Below are 16,184 nucleotides of genomic sequence, written 5' to 3'. Positions count from 1 at the left end.
CTGCTGGGCTGCAGGTGACACCCAGGTGGTATTACCCAGCCACCAGCACTGAGAGGACAAGGATCTGCCCCCCAAAAGAGTGACACCAGGCATTTTTGACTTCAGCAGAAAGCCACTCTGGTGTCATCACCAGACTGAAGGTTGGGCTGCAGCTGGATTCATATTCTCCTTTATTTTTACTCTGCTTTCATACATAACTTGGGTCTGTGGCCAGCAAACTTTCAGCCATGTGGGTTTTGGGTTAGAAGCCAGGTTGGTTTTACTGGTGTGAGCCTGACCAACAGTGCTGGGAGTAAAGGGCAGGTGTTGTGCCCTGGTGGCATCTCATCACACCCCTTTCTGACACATCTGTCACTGTTGGAATTTTCATAGAGTTTCTCAGCATCTCCATTATTTCAGATTTACTTTTTCCATCAAACCAGCTCTGCCACCATTTAACCCTGCAGGGTTAATTTCATCTCTTCCCCTCTGTACAGGTGTTCTGGCACAGGTGGCACCAGCCTGAGGTGCTGACACCAAGGGCTCTGTCCCTGTGGTGGCTCAGCTCAGGTCTGTGGCTGCCTGGGAGGACAGAGTCACCTCCCAGTGTCAAAGTGGGTGACTCACATGGCAAAGCCCAGTGACTCTGCACTGCCCTCCTGACTTGGAAACTCCAGGAGAGAAAATAGCCCATTCACTAAGGGTCTATATTTACCCAGCAGCTGCATCTGCTGAAGCTGCCAGAAGGAGCTAATCTTAGACACCAACCCAGCGAGTGATCTGTTAGAGACAGTTCACAGGAGAATCTGGGCTTTGCCCTCCTTTTCCAGGAGTTATCCCTTCAGCTTTTGCTGCTCTGACAAGCCCAGGAGGTCTGCTGGGCCAGGAGCATCCTGGTGCTGTCTCAACCAGCTCAGCCTTGCACAGGAACCCTCAGCTTCACTGAATGCCTCTGTAGGATGGGATTTATCTCATCTCCCTGGAAAAGAGCATCTCATCTGCTCTGGTTATTGCCTGCCCCTTCAGAAAACTCTACCAAGAAGCCAAGAAAAGCAATTTTTTTATTGTAATTACAAATCCCAGTAAGTAGCCCTGCACTGGACACTTTCTTATTCAGCCTGACATAGCTAAAATTCCTTCATCCCCCTTTTTTGTTCCAACATTTTTTATGGGAGTGCTCCTGCAATGCTGCATCCCTTTAGGAGGTGTCTGTGTATCCTCACTGTTGTGGTTTCATCCCGCACAATTTCTCACTCACTCACTCCCCCTCATCCCCTTAGGAGGAGAATCAAAAAGTAAACAGGTAAATCTGTTGAGATAAGAACAGTTTAACATTTGAAACAAAACATAATGATAATAACAAGGAGAGGAGAAAGAGCAACAGAGCCCAAGAGAAACAAGTGATGCACAACTCAATTGCTCATCACCCTCTAACTGATGCCCAGCCTGTCCTCAGAGAGCAAATTGGCTCCCTTTTGGGTAATTTCCACAGTTTATTTCCTGGAAATGATGTTCTGTGGTATGTAATATCCCTCTGGCCTGTTTGGGTCTGCTCTCCTGGCCACACTGCTTCCCAGCTTTTGGTGCAGCTCCTCCCTGGCTGAGTGTGAGACCTGGAAAATCCTTGACTCAGGGTGAGAACGACTCAGGAAGAGCCAAAACATCAGTAAGTTATCAATATTATCCTCATCCTAAATCAGAAAAGAAACACAGCACTGTGGGAGGAAAATTTACGCTCCCAGGCAAAACCAGGACAATCACCACTCCCACATCCTATTCCTCACTTGGGGACATATTTAATGACTGTGGGAGGCCACTGGTCATTGGAAATGCCTGGCTGTGGCCCTGTCAGATCCGGGGGACAGCGCACCCAGGCTCTTGGAAAACCAGGGCTGCTTCCCCAAGCCTTGGAGCTGCTCCAGCTGCTGGGCAAAGCCGCTGAAGCCCATGGAGTTCCCAGGGCAGGTTTGGGAGCAGCCCAGTGCCCTTTCCCTGGGTGAGCCACCAACCTGGGAGATGCCAGAGACCCAGCAGCTGCCAGAGCTCCTCTGGGAAGGGCTGGGGCTGCATTTTAGCAGCAGCACCTCGTGGGGTGGGCGATAAGGAAGCAAAACTCGGATGGCAGCACAACGAAAAGGAAAACAACACCGGGCTGAAGGGAGATTAAAGGCTGAGGTGGGGGGGAGAAATCCCAGCTGGTGGCACAACAACACAGGATTAAACTTGGGATGGCACAGAGCTTCTGCAGAGAGGGGAGGGTGGGGGTGTCCAGCCCCAGATGTCAGAGAGCAAAGATTCCCAAAGTTCAACCCAGTTCAAAGATCAGATGAGCAGCACAGAGGAGCTTATGATGTGAGCTCTGAAAACAGCTCGTGATTATTTCCCTGCTATACTGGGGCTTCCCAGATGCTGCTGGAACCACACCAGTACAGAAGGGCTTCATACTGGTATAGCTCCCTCCCTCTTCCCACTTCTAGAAATAACCATCATGGCAATTTTTATAAATACATCCGTGCCAGGCTAAGGGGTTATGTGGCTTTAAATACACCAAGAATAATGGCTAATATTTTTTCATAGACTTAATTAAATCGTTAATTAAATCTATACCGTCACTGAGTGTCAGACAGCCCAGAGGGTCCACAGTAAGAGATAAAACAGATTCATGCACAAGTTTTACTACGGGTATTAATAATTATAGCTACTCTGCTCACCCATGTCTGTCAAAACTAATTTGCTTCTTTGTGAGCTCCATGGGAATAGCTGGACCTGGACTGACCATTTAAGGGCCCAGGGGACCTCCTAGACATCCATGGGTAGGCAAGCAGGGCACAAGAGCTGCAGGAGAGCTCAGCCACTCTGGAGCATCAGCTCCAGGCCAGGCAGGCTGCTCTAGACTTTGTCATGGGGGTGATGAAAGTGTCAAAGTGCTTGTGTTTAGATGTCTTAATCTGTGAGTTGAAGCCCACCATTGCATTTCCTTTACTTCTGTTCTGCCTCAGACACTCTGTCTGCCACCAGGATCTGGAAAGGATGGATTTATTGGTGCCAAGGTGCTCAGAGACTGTGCCACTGGGCCCATTTTCATGTATGACAGAGTCACAGAATCAGTGTGGCTGGAAAAGAGCTCTGGGCTTGACTCTAGCCTATGATTGAATCAGACCGTGGCCCTGAGTGCCATGTCCAGCCTTTCACCTCCAGGGATGGTGACTCCACCACCTACTGCATGGAAAAAGCCATCCCTCTCCCACAGTCCCCAGATCTCCTGCTTCAGTGAGGATTTTAAGGGCACTTCCAGCACAGATCTTGTATCCCATACAGGGCTGTAAATAAGCAGCTTTATCTCCATTTCCTGCTCCCTTCCAGACCCCTGAAAAGTGACTCGAGAAGAGAATAATGGATAAACCTGTGCAGAAAAGCAGCCCTGGATGGGATCTGGCTGGAGCTGGGGATGCCACCAAGCCCACACAAGGCCCTCCCTTAGCGCATCTTTCCAGCTTTGACTTCATGGTCTATTTTCAGCACGGCTAAAGGTCCAGCACTTTCAGAGCAGCCCATTTAGCACCATCAGGAGGAAGTCCCAGCCTTGCTACCCATGACCCACAAGGCAGATTGGGCTGTTAGATTCACCCAGAGGCCGCTTCCCAAGCCCATGGGTCGCACGCGTCCCCCCGTGGTGTCACAGCAGCGAAACCTCCCGCTCCCCCCGCGCTGACTCATGAGCTGACAGACCCTTCCTGAATCACTGAGGCTGGAATTGCAGCTGTTCCCCTGGCCCCCTCCCTTCCTCCTTGTCCAATGTGTCATATTAAAGGGTGATCGGCTTACACATGCTGCAGTATGGATTCCTTAAGCTCTGCAGCACTGTGTCTATATATAAAGCCCTGAGCTGGAAACTGAAGTGCACAGACAGCTGGGAGCGTAGCGAGAGCTTCGCATTCCCAGTGTGCCGGCGGTCTGGAAGCCCACTAGGCTGTGAGCTCTGCTTTGAGCAAGTTTCTTTACTCAGGTGTAGCTATAGCCACCAATATTTACCCATAAAAAAGAGACTGGGGCAAAGAACGAGAGGTTACTCATCACCATGGGTCTGCCTCTTGATCAAGTGGAAGAATTGCGGCTCTACCAGCAAACTCTTCTCCAGGACGGACTCAAAGACATGTTGGACCACAATAAGTTTCTGGACTGTGTCTTAAAAGTCAAAGGGAAGGAGTTTCCCTGCCATCGGCTGGTGCTGGCAGCCTGCAGCCCCTATTTCCGGGCCATGTTCCTCTCAGACATGGAAGAGAGCAAGAAGAGAGAGATCAACTTGGAAGATGTGGATCCAGATGTCATGGGCAAGATCCTCCATTACATCTACACCTCTGAGCTGGAGATCACCGAGCAGAACGTGCAGGACATCTTCTCCGTGGCCAACATGTTCCAGATCCCTTCCATCTTCACCGTGTGCGTGTCCTTCCTGCAGAAGCGGCTCTGCCTCAGCAACTGCCTGGCCATCTTCCGGCTGGGATTGATGCTGGATTGCGCCCGGCTGGCCGTGGCTGCCCGGGATTTCATCTGTGACCGCTTCGCGCTGGTCTCCCGGGATGAGGAGTTCTACCAGCTCTCCCCCGACGAGCTGATTGCCATCATCTCCAGCGACTCCCTCAACATCGAGAAGGAGGAGAGCGTCTTTGAAGTGGTGATGAAGTGGGTGGGGACCAAGGACCGTGAGAGCCGGCAGAAGGCCTTGCCCGTCATCTTCGAAAGCATCCGCTTCCGCCTCATGCCCAACGACTACATCAGGGACCACGTGGAGAAGCATGCCATGGTCAAGTCCAGCCCGGAGCTGCTCAAGAAGCTGCAGATGGTGAAGGATGCCCAGAAAGGCAAATTCACTGTGGTGAAGAAGAAGAAAGTGAAGAAGAACAGTGAGAATCAAGCAAAGGAGAATGTTGTCAATGGAGCAGTGGATGAAGGGGAAGATGCAGAGGAGGATGCTCTCCCTGGGATCCTGAATGACACCATGCGCTTTGGGATGTTCCTCCAGGACCTTATTTTCATGGTGAGCGACAGTGGAGCAGTGGCCTATGACCCCAATGCCAACGAGTGCTATTTTGCCTCCCTGTCTACTCAAATCCCAAAGAACCACATCAGCCTGGTGACCAAAGAGAATCAGATCTTCATTGTTGGAGGACTGTACTACAACGAGGACAACAAAGAGGATCCCATGAGCTCCTACTTCCTACAGGTACTACCTTTATCTTTTGTTTCTTTGGCCACTTGGGAGCATCACCAAGCTTTAGCTTCCATGCAAAGGCCATAATATTTGTTGTCATGTGATGTGAAAGTTGTAAATGAGGGAGAATGATCTGGGTTGCTTTCCTGGAGATTCTTCTCCCTTTATTTTTAAGGCAAATGCCACTGAGGGGTGGTTGTGATAGTTGAGGAAGAATGTTTGAAGGAGTAGGAAATAGGAATGAGCCTTCCTGAGCCAAATCCTGAAGAGAGGATTGTTTACAACAGTGAGTTTGGCCCAGCCCTGGCTGCCATAGGGTTCACAAACTTGGAGGTTTGTGGTGTCAGACCCAGGTTCTACTTTTCATCCCCTGTCTCCCCTGGTTATGAACCCCAGGAAAACCCAAAGGTGACACAGCCAGGTGCCAAAAAAAGGAGCAGCAGCAGCTGCAGCCACAGAGCAAACACCCCAAGGACACAGGGCATGTCCCTGCCTCCCATCATGTTCCCCATCCCTCGTGCTGGTCCTGCCTATGGAGGAGGGTTTGGTCCAGCTCAGAGTCTCTGCCATTTCCATCCTGTGAGGGGAAACCACCATGAGGGGTCTTTGGGGATACTCCTCAGGGAAAGTGGCTGTTCCAACTCAGCAGTGACGAAGCTGTGACTGGATTGAGTTTTGCAGGCAATCTGAGCCACAGCCTGGGCTGCAGCCCAGATTTCTTTCCCTGTAGACAGCAAAGGCAAGGCGCCTACCCTTCCTGCTGACCCCAAGGAATCCAGTAAATCCTCTGTTCTTCCTCCCATACCCAGAAATCCCTTCTTTGTTCCTCTCCATGGCTCAAATCTTCTGGGAAGAAACAATAACATGTCCCAGGCTCACATCTTCTGGGGAAAACAATAACATCTCCAGGCAGAAAGGATAAAATGAGGGTGGTTGCCAAGCTTAGAGCCCTGATCCCTCCCATGACTCCTGGCTCTCATCAATAGGACTGCAGATCATGCAGGGACCATGCTTGTCCTCACCTGGAAAGGGGCAGGGGGTTGTGCAGACCTGGTGAAGTTCAGGGAATGAGTAGCCAAGAGGAAGAAACCCCAGCCCTATAAAGCAGGAGGGAGTGGGAAAGCTGAGGAGGTGCTGGGGGTGTCCTGTTTGAGATACAGCTTTTCACACTGGGCAGTCCATGATGGCAGAGGTGTGGCACACCCCATCAGTTACCTGTGAAGAGCAGGCTGATGCATTCAGCCCAAACCTGTGCCTAAAGATCAATCTTCCCAGCAGAAGTGGAGCAGGGCCCAGAGAGGTCACAGAACCTTCAGACAATCATAGAATGGCCTGGGTTGAGAAGGACCTGGAAGATCACCTGGTTCCAAACCCCTGCTGTGAGCAGGGGCACCTTCCACTAGACCAGGTTTCTCAGAGCTCCATCCAGCCTTGAATACTTCCAGGGGTGGGGCAACATCCTTGGAAACATTTAACATTTGACTGCATAAAGCCCTGGGAAACTGCTCTAACTCCAGATCTGTGCCACTCTGAACATGTGGGTTGGATGAAAAACCTTTGGTGGTCCTTCCTCCCAGAGTACTCTGTGGTTCTAAGCTGCAAACAGCAAGATTTCTCTGTTCAGCTCCCAGTTTGCCACTGACTCAGTGGCAAATGCCTTGAGCATCATGGGGCCAGTTTTAACTCTTCCCCACAAGAAGGGTCACTTCACATATCACCATGTCATTTGTGCTTGGGAGAATCAGACAAATCCTACAGGTATTTGTCAATCAGTTTTCAAATGGTTGGTTTATTACATCAGTGTCATTATGTAGCTCACAGTTGCTGTATGAGCAAGAGAGGTTTTGAGCCCTTTTTTCCAGCTCAAACCACATATTCAGACATCCAGCTCTATGGCAAGCTCTATGCCACAGCTCCCTACACCTTCTGATTTTTTTCTATCCTCACAAATTTCACATTCCTCCTGCTGAAGCCAGGGGCATTAGGTCAGGGATAATTTAGATTTAAGGGCAGGCACCAAAATATAAAAATGCTGATAAATCCCAGGAGCCTTGCCGATTTTGGCAGGAGCAAAATGATTCCATTGACATTTCAGATGGAAAAGGGTATCCTTTCTTTGTCGCTTGCAAGATTTATCACTCAAAAACAATGCTGAATCCATCAAGAGGCAGGAACTATCCTGATGACTGAACTGCTCAGGGTTGCACTATAAATAACACATGTGTGGACCACAGCCTACAAAGAGACAAAAACCACAGGCATGCAGCTGAGGCCGAGTCTTTGGAGCCAGCCCATCATGCTGAAGCTCCTTGGCCTGAGCCCACGGCGAACAGTTCTCCAGGCAGTGCTGTGTCACAGCTTCATCCTGCAGTCCCACAAAATTGGCTGCAAGACATCCTTCCCTCCTCTATCAAGCTACATTAAATTTTTTCCCCAGTTCCCATTAAGGCATAGTGCTCATGGTCTTCAGACTAAGAATTTTTCCTGTTTTTTTTTTTTCTCCTGGTGGGAGATGAGGCAGTGCCTTGATCTACAGATGTCCAAGGATTTGGTGATCTGATCCATCAGCTTGCTCATCTGTCAGATGGAACTGGCACACTTTGTTTGTGTAGCCAGCATTGCTGGCAGCACCCTGATAGCTGGCAGAGATGGAAATGCCAGGATGAAGTACTGTGAGGTGTGCTATGCGTGAAAAGGTTCAGGAAAATTTCTGGGATTGAAATGCTTCCATTCCTCCAATCCCAGGATTGGATTCCTGGGATTGAATATAATGGACTGAATCCAAATCCATTATAAGTCCAGCAAGGGAGTCTTTCACCCAAAGATGACCAAGCCTGCTTCAGGTTCCAAGTTAGAAAAGGAGACTCAGGAGTGAACTTGTCACTTTACACCTCCCTGAAAGGAGGCTGTAGCCAGCTGGGGGTTGGCCTCTTCTCCCAGGCAGCCAGTGACAGGATGAGAGGAAAAGGCCTCAGGCTGCACCAAGGGAGGTTCAGGTTGGACATCATGGAGAATTTTTTTGCCAAAAGGGTGATCAGGCATTGAGGGCTGCCTGGGCAAGTGGTGCAGTCACCATCCCTAGAGGTGATGTGTTGATGTGGCACTCAGTGCCATGGAACTGACAAGGAGGTCAAAGGATGGACCCCATGATCTCAGAGATATTTTCCAACTTTAATGTGATTCTCTGAAGTCCAGGCTTTGATGAATGGAGCAGAACGTGTTGCTGCAGACCCATCTCTGCTCTTATGCATTGTCATATTTTGTTTTTCACACAATATGTGACTTGGGTTTGCTCTCAGACCTCCCATCCTGCTCCAGGTGACAAAGGCACAGCCACAGGAACATTGCAGAGCGTGCTGCTGGGGTGACCAAGCTGCACATGGGAACAGATTTGTCCTCCACCTCTGGCCCCTGACTTTTGCTAAACAAATGGGCACACGCTAATGACCATATGTTCCCTTCCAGTACGACCATCTGGACGCAGACTGGCTGGGGATGCCCCCCCTGCCCTCCCCTCGCTGCCTCTTCGGCCTGGGGGAGGCAGAAAACTCAATTTTTGTGGTTGGAGGGAAGGAACTGAAGGAAGGAGAGAAGACCTTGGATTCAGTCCTGTGCTACGACCGGCTGTGAGTGCTCAGTGCCAGTGTGGGGTGGGAGGGGGCTGAGGAAAAGGTGGAGCAGCTGCCATGCAAAGTGACTCCAGCTCTCCAGGGGTCAAAAGGTTTGGGAGAAGGGCTTGAACTCTGCATGTGGATACTGGGACTGTCTCAAACTGTGCCCTGGGGCTCTGAGCTGTCTCGCTCCAGCTGCTCCCTTTATTGACCCTCCTGGAGAGGGAAGCCTTCATGGGGGTATTTTGTTATCTGGGACTGATATTAGTATGTGTTCATGTGAAACATGTGCAGAGGTGTTTTTCCTTCTGCTTAATCTTCTGCTCTTTCCCATTGATTAAAGGTTCAGTGACATTCACTGTGGTCTCACCGAAAGAGGTTTGAGCAGAAAAGCTTGTTTTCAAAATTGTCAGATGTGTCACAGGATGGCTCATCCTGATTGTTATCAGGCTTAATATCCAATTCTTTTTGGACAATGGGCTCTGACCCATGCTAGCTCATGAGCTTTATTAAAAGGCACCATCCCGTTCTTCTCTCAGGAGACAGAAACTTCCAAAGCCTGCTGCTCTCTGTCCCAAAGAGAACAGAGCAGCAGGCATCAACAAGCCTTTGCTTGGGCTATATTTAGATGTGTGTGTTTCCAAGTCTGTTTTATAGGCAGAGATTTGAAACCAGTTCCATTCCCACAGAGCAGGGCATTTCTCTGCCCCTGCAGACTCTGGGAAAGAATTTTTCTGCCCCTGCTAAGTGCTCGGGGGTGGTTGGAGTATCAATTTGAATCTTGTAGAGATGTGATCAGCGCCACTTTATCCCTGGTTTTATTTGGTTGATGTTACTCTGACTGACAGTGACTGAACATGAGCCAGCTGTGTGCCCAGGTGGCCAAGAAGGCTGGTGGCATCCTGGATCAGGATCAGCAGGACCAGGGAAATGTTTCTTCCTTTGTGCTGGGCACTGTAAGGCTGCACCTCAAATCCTGTGTCTGGTTTTGGACCCCTCATGACAACAAGGACATTGAGGGACAGGAGTGAGCCCTGAGAAGGGAACAGAGCTGAGGAAGGGTCTGGAGGGGCTCAGCTTGGAGAAAATGAGGTTCAAGGGGTCATTATTGCTCCCTATACCTACCTGAAGACCTCAAGAAAATAATGGGTATCAGCATAAATATTCTGCCTATTTTACCGTCACCCTTTCTTAAGATCAGCACATTTACTGTCTGAGCCCATCTCATTGCCCTCTCTTGTGTTTCTGAGACAGAGGCCAAGCCTGTGCTCCCCTCTAGGACTGGGAAGTGCCATCCCCCCCAGGTGTCACCCAGCAGGCTACAAATCCTTTTGCTTCCCATCTTTCTCTGACCCAGATCCTTCAAGTGGGGTGAGGCCGATCCCCTTCCCTACGCAGTCTATGGCCACGCAGTGGTATCACACAAGGATCTTGTCTACGTCATCGGGGGCAAAGGAAGTGACAAGTAAGTCAAAAAGCAAGAGAAAATCAAGGAGGCAATGCCCCAAACCGGTGGGAGAGCAGAATTGGTACCTCCTCAGCCTGGTTTAAGGAGGGCTGGATGGGATGGGAGATGTGGATCCTATCCCCCTTAGCTCACCTTGGTGCCTGCAGCCCTTTCCAAAACCTTCAGAGGCCAGCAGGGACATCAGGAAGGTGGCAGTGTCCTTAGAGGAGAGAGAAGGTATTGCCCCATCCCTGGAGGCAGGCTGGAGGGGGCTGTAAGGGAAACTGCTCTAGTGGAAGGTGGCCCTGCCCATGGGGATTGGAGTGAGATGTCTTTAAAGATCCTTCTGAATCAAACCATTCTGTGATCCCCTTTGCTTACAAAAAATAAATGTCACACAGATTGGGAAAGGCATTGAAGGGCAAGAAGCCACTTCACTTTTAGGGTCTTCTGTGTTGGACTTGTGGAGCAGAGGGGTCACCATAGTCAAAATGTATTTGCAACAGGAGGGAAAACCCTCATCCACCCTGACCCCATCCTGCCCTCCTGCAGGAGACAAGCTCAGCAGGAAAAGCCTCTCTCAGGAGCATCACCGTGGCTGCCTTGCAGGGCACAAATGTGACTGACTGCAGATGAAACTTTCCAAACTCCAGCAAGGACTGGTCCTGTTTGGGAAGGATTTTGGTCTGAAATTGTGAATGTGCATAAAATTCACACCTCACACTGCCCACCTGGTGATAGGAACAACACTGAGGATATTTTGCAGCATCGCAGTGGATCAGGAGCAATAAAACAAAGCCTTGATGGCTGTGAGAGGTCCTAAGAGGCTGTTGGCTGTCTGGACCTGTATGCAGGTGTGTGAGCACCAAGCTGAGCTCTCAGGATTCCTGTCCAAAGTGGGCACAGCAGGAGGGGATGTATTACACATGGTGCCTCCAGGCATGGACATCCTTGGCTGCACACCCAATAAAGGGGGTGTTCCTCCACTCATGCCAATGTGAAGGAGCAAAATCTTCCTTAGACACCCCACCTTCTTCCCAGCAGACACCCCCAAACCCCTGCAGTGCAAAATTACCCCTTGGCAGGCGATTGAGGCTCCTTTTCCTTCTCATTTTTCTCCAGGAAGTGCCTGAAGAAGATGTGTGTCTACAACCCAGCCAAGTTTGAGTGGAAGGAACTGGCTCCCATGAAAACCGCCCGCTCTTTGTTCGGAGCCACCGTGCACAAGGACAAAATCTACGTGGCAGCTGGTGTGACCGACTCAGGTTTGACCAGCTCGGTGGAGGTCTACGACATTGCCACCAACAAGTATGTCCTGAGTTGTGGTTACACAAGGAGTAACTTCCAACTTCCAACCATTCTGGAGTTTGTTTGTGACTCCTGATGTCAGTTCCTCCAATTTATATGCCCATGGCAGAGGAGTTGGAACTGGGTAATCTTTAAGGTCCTTTCCAACCCAATCATTCTAGGATTCTATGGTTCCTCAGAGAGCTGGGAATGACCAAAGTCACTGTGGTTGGATCATCTCAGGCTCATCCTCAAAGTGGTTTCACCCACTGCGCCGTCCTTGGGTTCCCTGGCAGCTTCACCCAACACAATAAACCCTCTGAGTTTGGGTGGCTCTTGCAGCTGCAGTCCCAGCACTGGGACGTACTGGTCCATGCACTCAAAGTGATGCCTTAAGTTTAAACTTTCATATTTTCCAGATTCTGTACTGCATTAGCATGTAACTCTGAACTTCATATAAAGTGTAAGCAAGTTCCCTTCACAGCTTAGTCAGACACAACAATCCTTTTCCAGCCCCAGAGCCAAGGACACTATTGCAGTATCGAGTTTAAAAAGTACAAACAGCTGCAAACTGAGGAGAGCAATCTGGGAGGATGGGACTTCATAACCTGTAAGAAGCTGTAATTGGACAATTAACCCCAAAATGTAAAAAATGGACCAAAACTATAAAAGGGTGAAAATTCATGTCTCAGAGTCCATTTTAGGTCCATCTTGGGTCCATCCTGGATCCATCTTGGGTAGAGCCATGGCTGGGCTCTTATACTGCCCAAGGTGCATCCTTTGAAGACCTTTAAAATAAATACCTACTTTATTCCTTTAACTCTGTCTAGCCTCTGTTCTAGGTACTCTCTTCAGACATCAAAAATAAAACAAAGTTGAACAATGATGATGGGAACAGTTTCCCTAAAATCAGCCAGGGTATGGTCCCATCCCACCTAGACCTGCACAACTGGATCTGTCACCAGTGAGCTCAGTTGTTGAATCCTGATTTGAGGCCATCCTCACCGTGGGGGTGGCCAGGATGCTCTGACTTTCCCCCTCTCTCATTGTGGCAGGTGGGACACCTTCCCTGAGTTCCCTCAGGAGCGCAGCTCTGCCAGCCTGGTCAGCCTGTCTGGGGTGCTCTACCTGCTCGGGGGCTTCGCCACGGTGGAGACGGAGTCGGGAGAGCTGGTGCCAACGGAGCTGAACGATGTTTGGAGGTGACAACCTTCCCCAGGGCTGTCCAAGGGAGCAGGGGAGGGATCTTAGTAACGAAATAGATAATTTCTGTCTTTTTTTTATGCCGTCAGTGTGAGATGGGGGTTGTCACTCCAGCACAAGGATGCAGGCTCAGCACAGGGTGTCTGGGAAGTTTGACCTGTGCTATGCTGCAGGGCACATTGGTGCTTCAGTGATCTCTCCCAGCCTCACACAGCAACAGACCAGGGAAAGCTTGCTCCTTTAGCTCTGTTGTGCATTGACATTTTGCCTGGAGCTGGTTCCAGCCTCCCCTTTGGTGTGGAGCAGCATCTGTGCGATGCTTCCTCTCCCTGGGAGCAGTCAGTGCTCAGACTGGGAAGCAGATAGTCTGGGCTGGGAAGCAGATAGTCTTACATGCAAGAGGAGTGGGCAGAAAGCATTTAGTGACAGCTGCTAATGCAGCTTTGGCTACTCCTGTCCCTCACATCGGTGCTCTGGCACCCTCAGCAGGATCCTCTTGTCCTTCGCTGTGGATGTTCCACCTTGGTGCCATCAGCCCAATTCCCAGAAGGAAAATATCCCCACCCCTGCAAGACCACGTGCTGATATCCACATCCCCCAGACCAGAGCACGCCAGGGCTGAAAGTCCCCACGCAGATTCTTGTGGCCAAATAACTCCTGTGGGATGTCACACCACGCACCAGGGCTCCCACCACTACAGAGAGCAGCTGTGGAGAGGGAAAGGAGATATTTCCTCACCATTAAATGTCTGCCTGCCTCTCCCCAGGTATGATGAGGAGCAGAAGAAGTGGGAAGGGGTCCTCCGGGAGATCCAGTACGCCTCCGGTGCCACGTTCCTTCCCGTGCGCCTCAATGTTCTGCGCCTAACGAAGATGTAGTCAGGCGTGACTGCTCTTCTTTCCACGGGGTGCTGGGGCAAGGAGGGATGGGGGAGATGCTTATCAGGGATATGGCATCTGGACTCTGCCCAGGACATTGCATCTGTGATTGGTTCTTTTTTGGATAAGTGGGGAAGAGGGGAGAGTATCTGGAAAACCTCTGGGAACTTGAAGGTGCTCACAAGGTAATTACAGAGGGGATCTGCAAGGAGCTGGGCAAGGCTGAGAAGCACAGAAAAATTAGTTATTCCTGTCTCAGGAGACAGGACAAATAGATCATACATTTTTTGACTTCTTTCTCCATGTTTTCCCCCATCTTTTAAACTGCTTCGGACCTCTCCAACAAAACAGCAGATGCAGAAAGTGGGGGCTAAGATGACATTCCCCAGGGAAAGATATCTAAAAAGCATTTCCCAGCCTAAGGTGTCTGTCAGCAGAGTGATCCTTGGAGAGGTGAAGGAAGGGTTAAAGTCAAGTGGTACAGGAGAGATCTGATAGAATTTGATGAGTTCCTGAGTGAAGAGTGTTGCTGGGATGAGACAGTTAAAGATCATGTGAGCTGCAGAAGCACTTTGGAAGTTGGAATTAAAAGTAAATAATCTTAGTTCTTCACCTCCACCTTGGATTTGGAGTGATGAGAGACTTGGAGCTGTCTCAGGAAGGGAGGAGTCATGGAAGTTATAGGGTGGGAAAGGAGGAAGAGATGGACAGGGGATGCCATGTGTGGTCATCTCCAGCCTTTTGGGCTCCTCATCCTCAATCACAGATCACAATGTCCTCACCTATGGATGGACAAATTCTGTTTTTAGGGAAAGGTTTTATATTTTTGCTGTTCGTCTTATTTTTAATGTTCAGACTTTTTTTTTTTTTTTTTTTTTTTAAGAGTATTTTACTTTGCTAAGACCTCAGATGTGTTTGTCTCAAAGAGAATTTCTGACTGAGGAAAAATGCATATTTATTTTAAAGTTGTCAATAATGAAGTCTTGATAGAAACACGACTGTACTGGCAGCAGAAAAAAAGATCTGTTAGAGCAAAAATCTCCTGATGCCCACACCATCTGACCAGTGCTTTACTTAAAAATAAATGTGACTATTCCAAAATAAATCCCTTGTGTTTGCACATTGAGAGAGCTGAAACTGATCCTTCACAGCAACCAAAGACAAGGACTGAGCACAAGTTGTGATGGACATGTGCAGCAAAACAACCCCATGGAGAGCCCCATCTTTTCTTGTTATTTTCCCCCATTTGAGAGCTGAAATTTTAGGATCTGTATCCTTCCAGCTCTTCCCCTTGGATACCACAACTAGGAGTTTACCCAGGACTAGAAGGAAGAAGGGTGCCTACACTGACAGGGTGAGAGGAAACAACCTCAAGTTGTGCCAGGGGAGGTTTAGATTGGATATTAGAATGAGTTTTTTCACAGAAATGATTGTAAAGCACTGGAAGAGGTAGTGATGGACTCCCCATCCCTGGAAATGTTCAAAAAACGTGTGGATGCGACACTTAGGAATATGGTTTAGTGATGAACATGGTGGTGGTGCTGGGTTGGTGGCTGGACACGATGAGATTAAAGGTCTTTTTCAACCTTAGCAACTTTATGATTCTGTGATGTCTTAGCGCCATTAAAAGGGGTGATGATCAATAACAATTTAAAGAATTGCTTTCTCTCAAAATAATTGCCTCAAAGTGGTGTGAAAATTCTGGTATCACAAATCATACCTGGGTGATTCATCTAGATAAAAATGCAGTTGTGGAGAAAACATGTTTGGAAAGAAAAAAGAATTCAAGAAAAAGAATTCAAGGGACCCAGAGTCTTGTCCTGGTTTCATTTGAAGGATTTAGGAAGTTAGAGGATAAGCTCCTTAAAGGACAATCACATCAGGACGGTAATGAAATATTTCAGAAGAAAAAGAAATCCAAGGTGACTGGCTGTCACAAAGTAGCTTAAAAAAAAAAAAAAGAGGGGAAAAAAATCATTGAAACAATCATAGGTGTGAAAAATGCACGGAAAAGAAATAAACACCTTCTGTCTATTTCTGCAGAAATTAATGTAGACAATTCCCAAGCTAATTAAAGATGAATCTTCCAAATAGCTTCTGTCAGAAAAAAAAAATAAAAAAAAGAAAGAAAAAATTAAGAAATTTTTTTTTTTTTAAAAATATAATCCCTGCATAGAATAACCATTTTTAAAGTCATTTATTGCAGTGTCAGGATACCACCTCCTGCCTCCAGCAGCGCCATCCCTGGAAGATGCACTCAATGTTCTGGTCTGGTTGACAAGGTGGTGATTGGTCAAAGGTTGAATCAGTGATCTTGGAAGTATTTTCCAGCCTTAAATTGTTCTGTGAGTCCGTGACCTTTGCTTCAGCTCTTCTTGCTGAATGCAGGCTGGAAAGCTGTTGATGATCCTAATAGAGGTTTAAACCCCAACTCACCTCCTGCCACATTTCTTGTCTCTCCTGGAGGAATTCTGAGCTTTTGAAGCCAGCAGGAGAATGCTGCTGACCTTCCATGAGTTGTTGTGATGTGGTCCCTGATAAAGGCTCAAAGTGTTTAAAATAAGCAG

At 48.7% G+C, this 16,184-nt stretch overlaps 1 protein-coding gene across 1 annotated transcript; it reads left to right on the top strand.

Annotated features, from left to right (window-relative positions):
- The first annotated feature begins 40 nt into the window (after window positions 1–40).
- On the top strand, window positions 41–15,207 carry KLHL40 (kelch like family member 40). The gene is made up of 6 exons (XM_023922037.2): window positions 41–5,203; window positions 8,657–8,817; window positions 10,160–10,267; window positions 11,372–11,557; window positions 12,592–12,738; window positions 13,506–15,207. Exons 1-6 carry the CDS (start codon window positions 4,058–4,060, stop codon window positions 13,615–13,617), a joined length of 1,860 nt encoding a protein of 619 aa, XP_023777805.1. The 5' UTR covers window positions 41–4,057; the 3' UTR covers window positions 13,618–15,207.
- The last annotated feature ends 977 nt before the right edge of the window (window positions 15,208–16,184 follow it).

This window comes from Cyanistes caeruleus, chromosome 1 (assembly GCF_971803275.1).
Source record: "Cyanistes caeruleus chromosome 1, bCyaCae1.hap1.1, whole genome shotgun sequence".
NCBI lineage: Eukaryota > Metazoa > Chordata > Aves > Passeriformes > Paridae > Cyanistes > Cyanistes caeruleus.
Note: the sequence above shows the minus strand (reverse complement) of the source record. Positions and strands in the feature narration are given on the sequence as shown.

Bases quoted from the DNA above. Each gene is read 5' to 3' on its own strand.
- KLHL40 (XM_023922037.2), top strand. From the start codon at position 4,058: ATGGGTCTGCCTCTTGATCAAGTGGAAGAATTGCGGCTCTACCAGCAA. The intron at 10,268-11,371 runs GTAAGTCAAAAA...ATTTTTCTCCAG, and splicing joins GGGGGCAAAGGAAGTGACAA to GAAGTGCCTGAAGAAGATGT. The intron at 11,558-12,591 runs GTATGTCCTGAG...TCATTGTGGCAG, and splicing joins TACGACATTGCCACCAACAA to GTGGGACACCTTCCCTGAGT.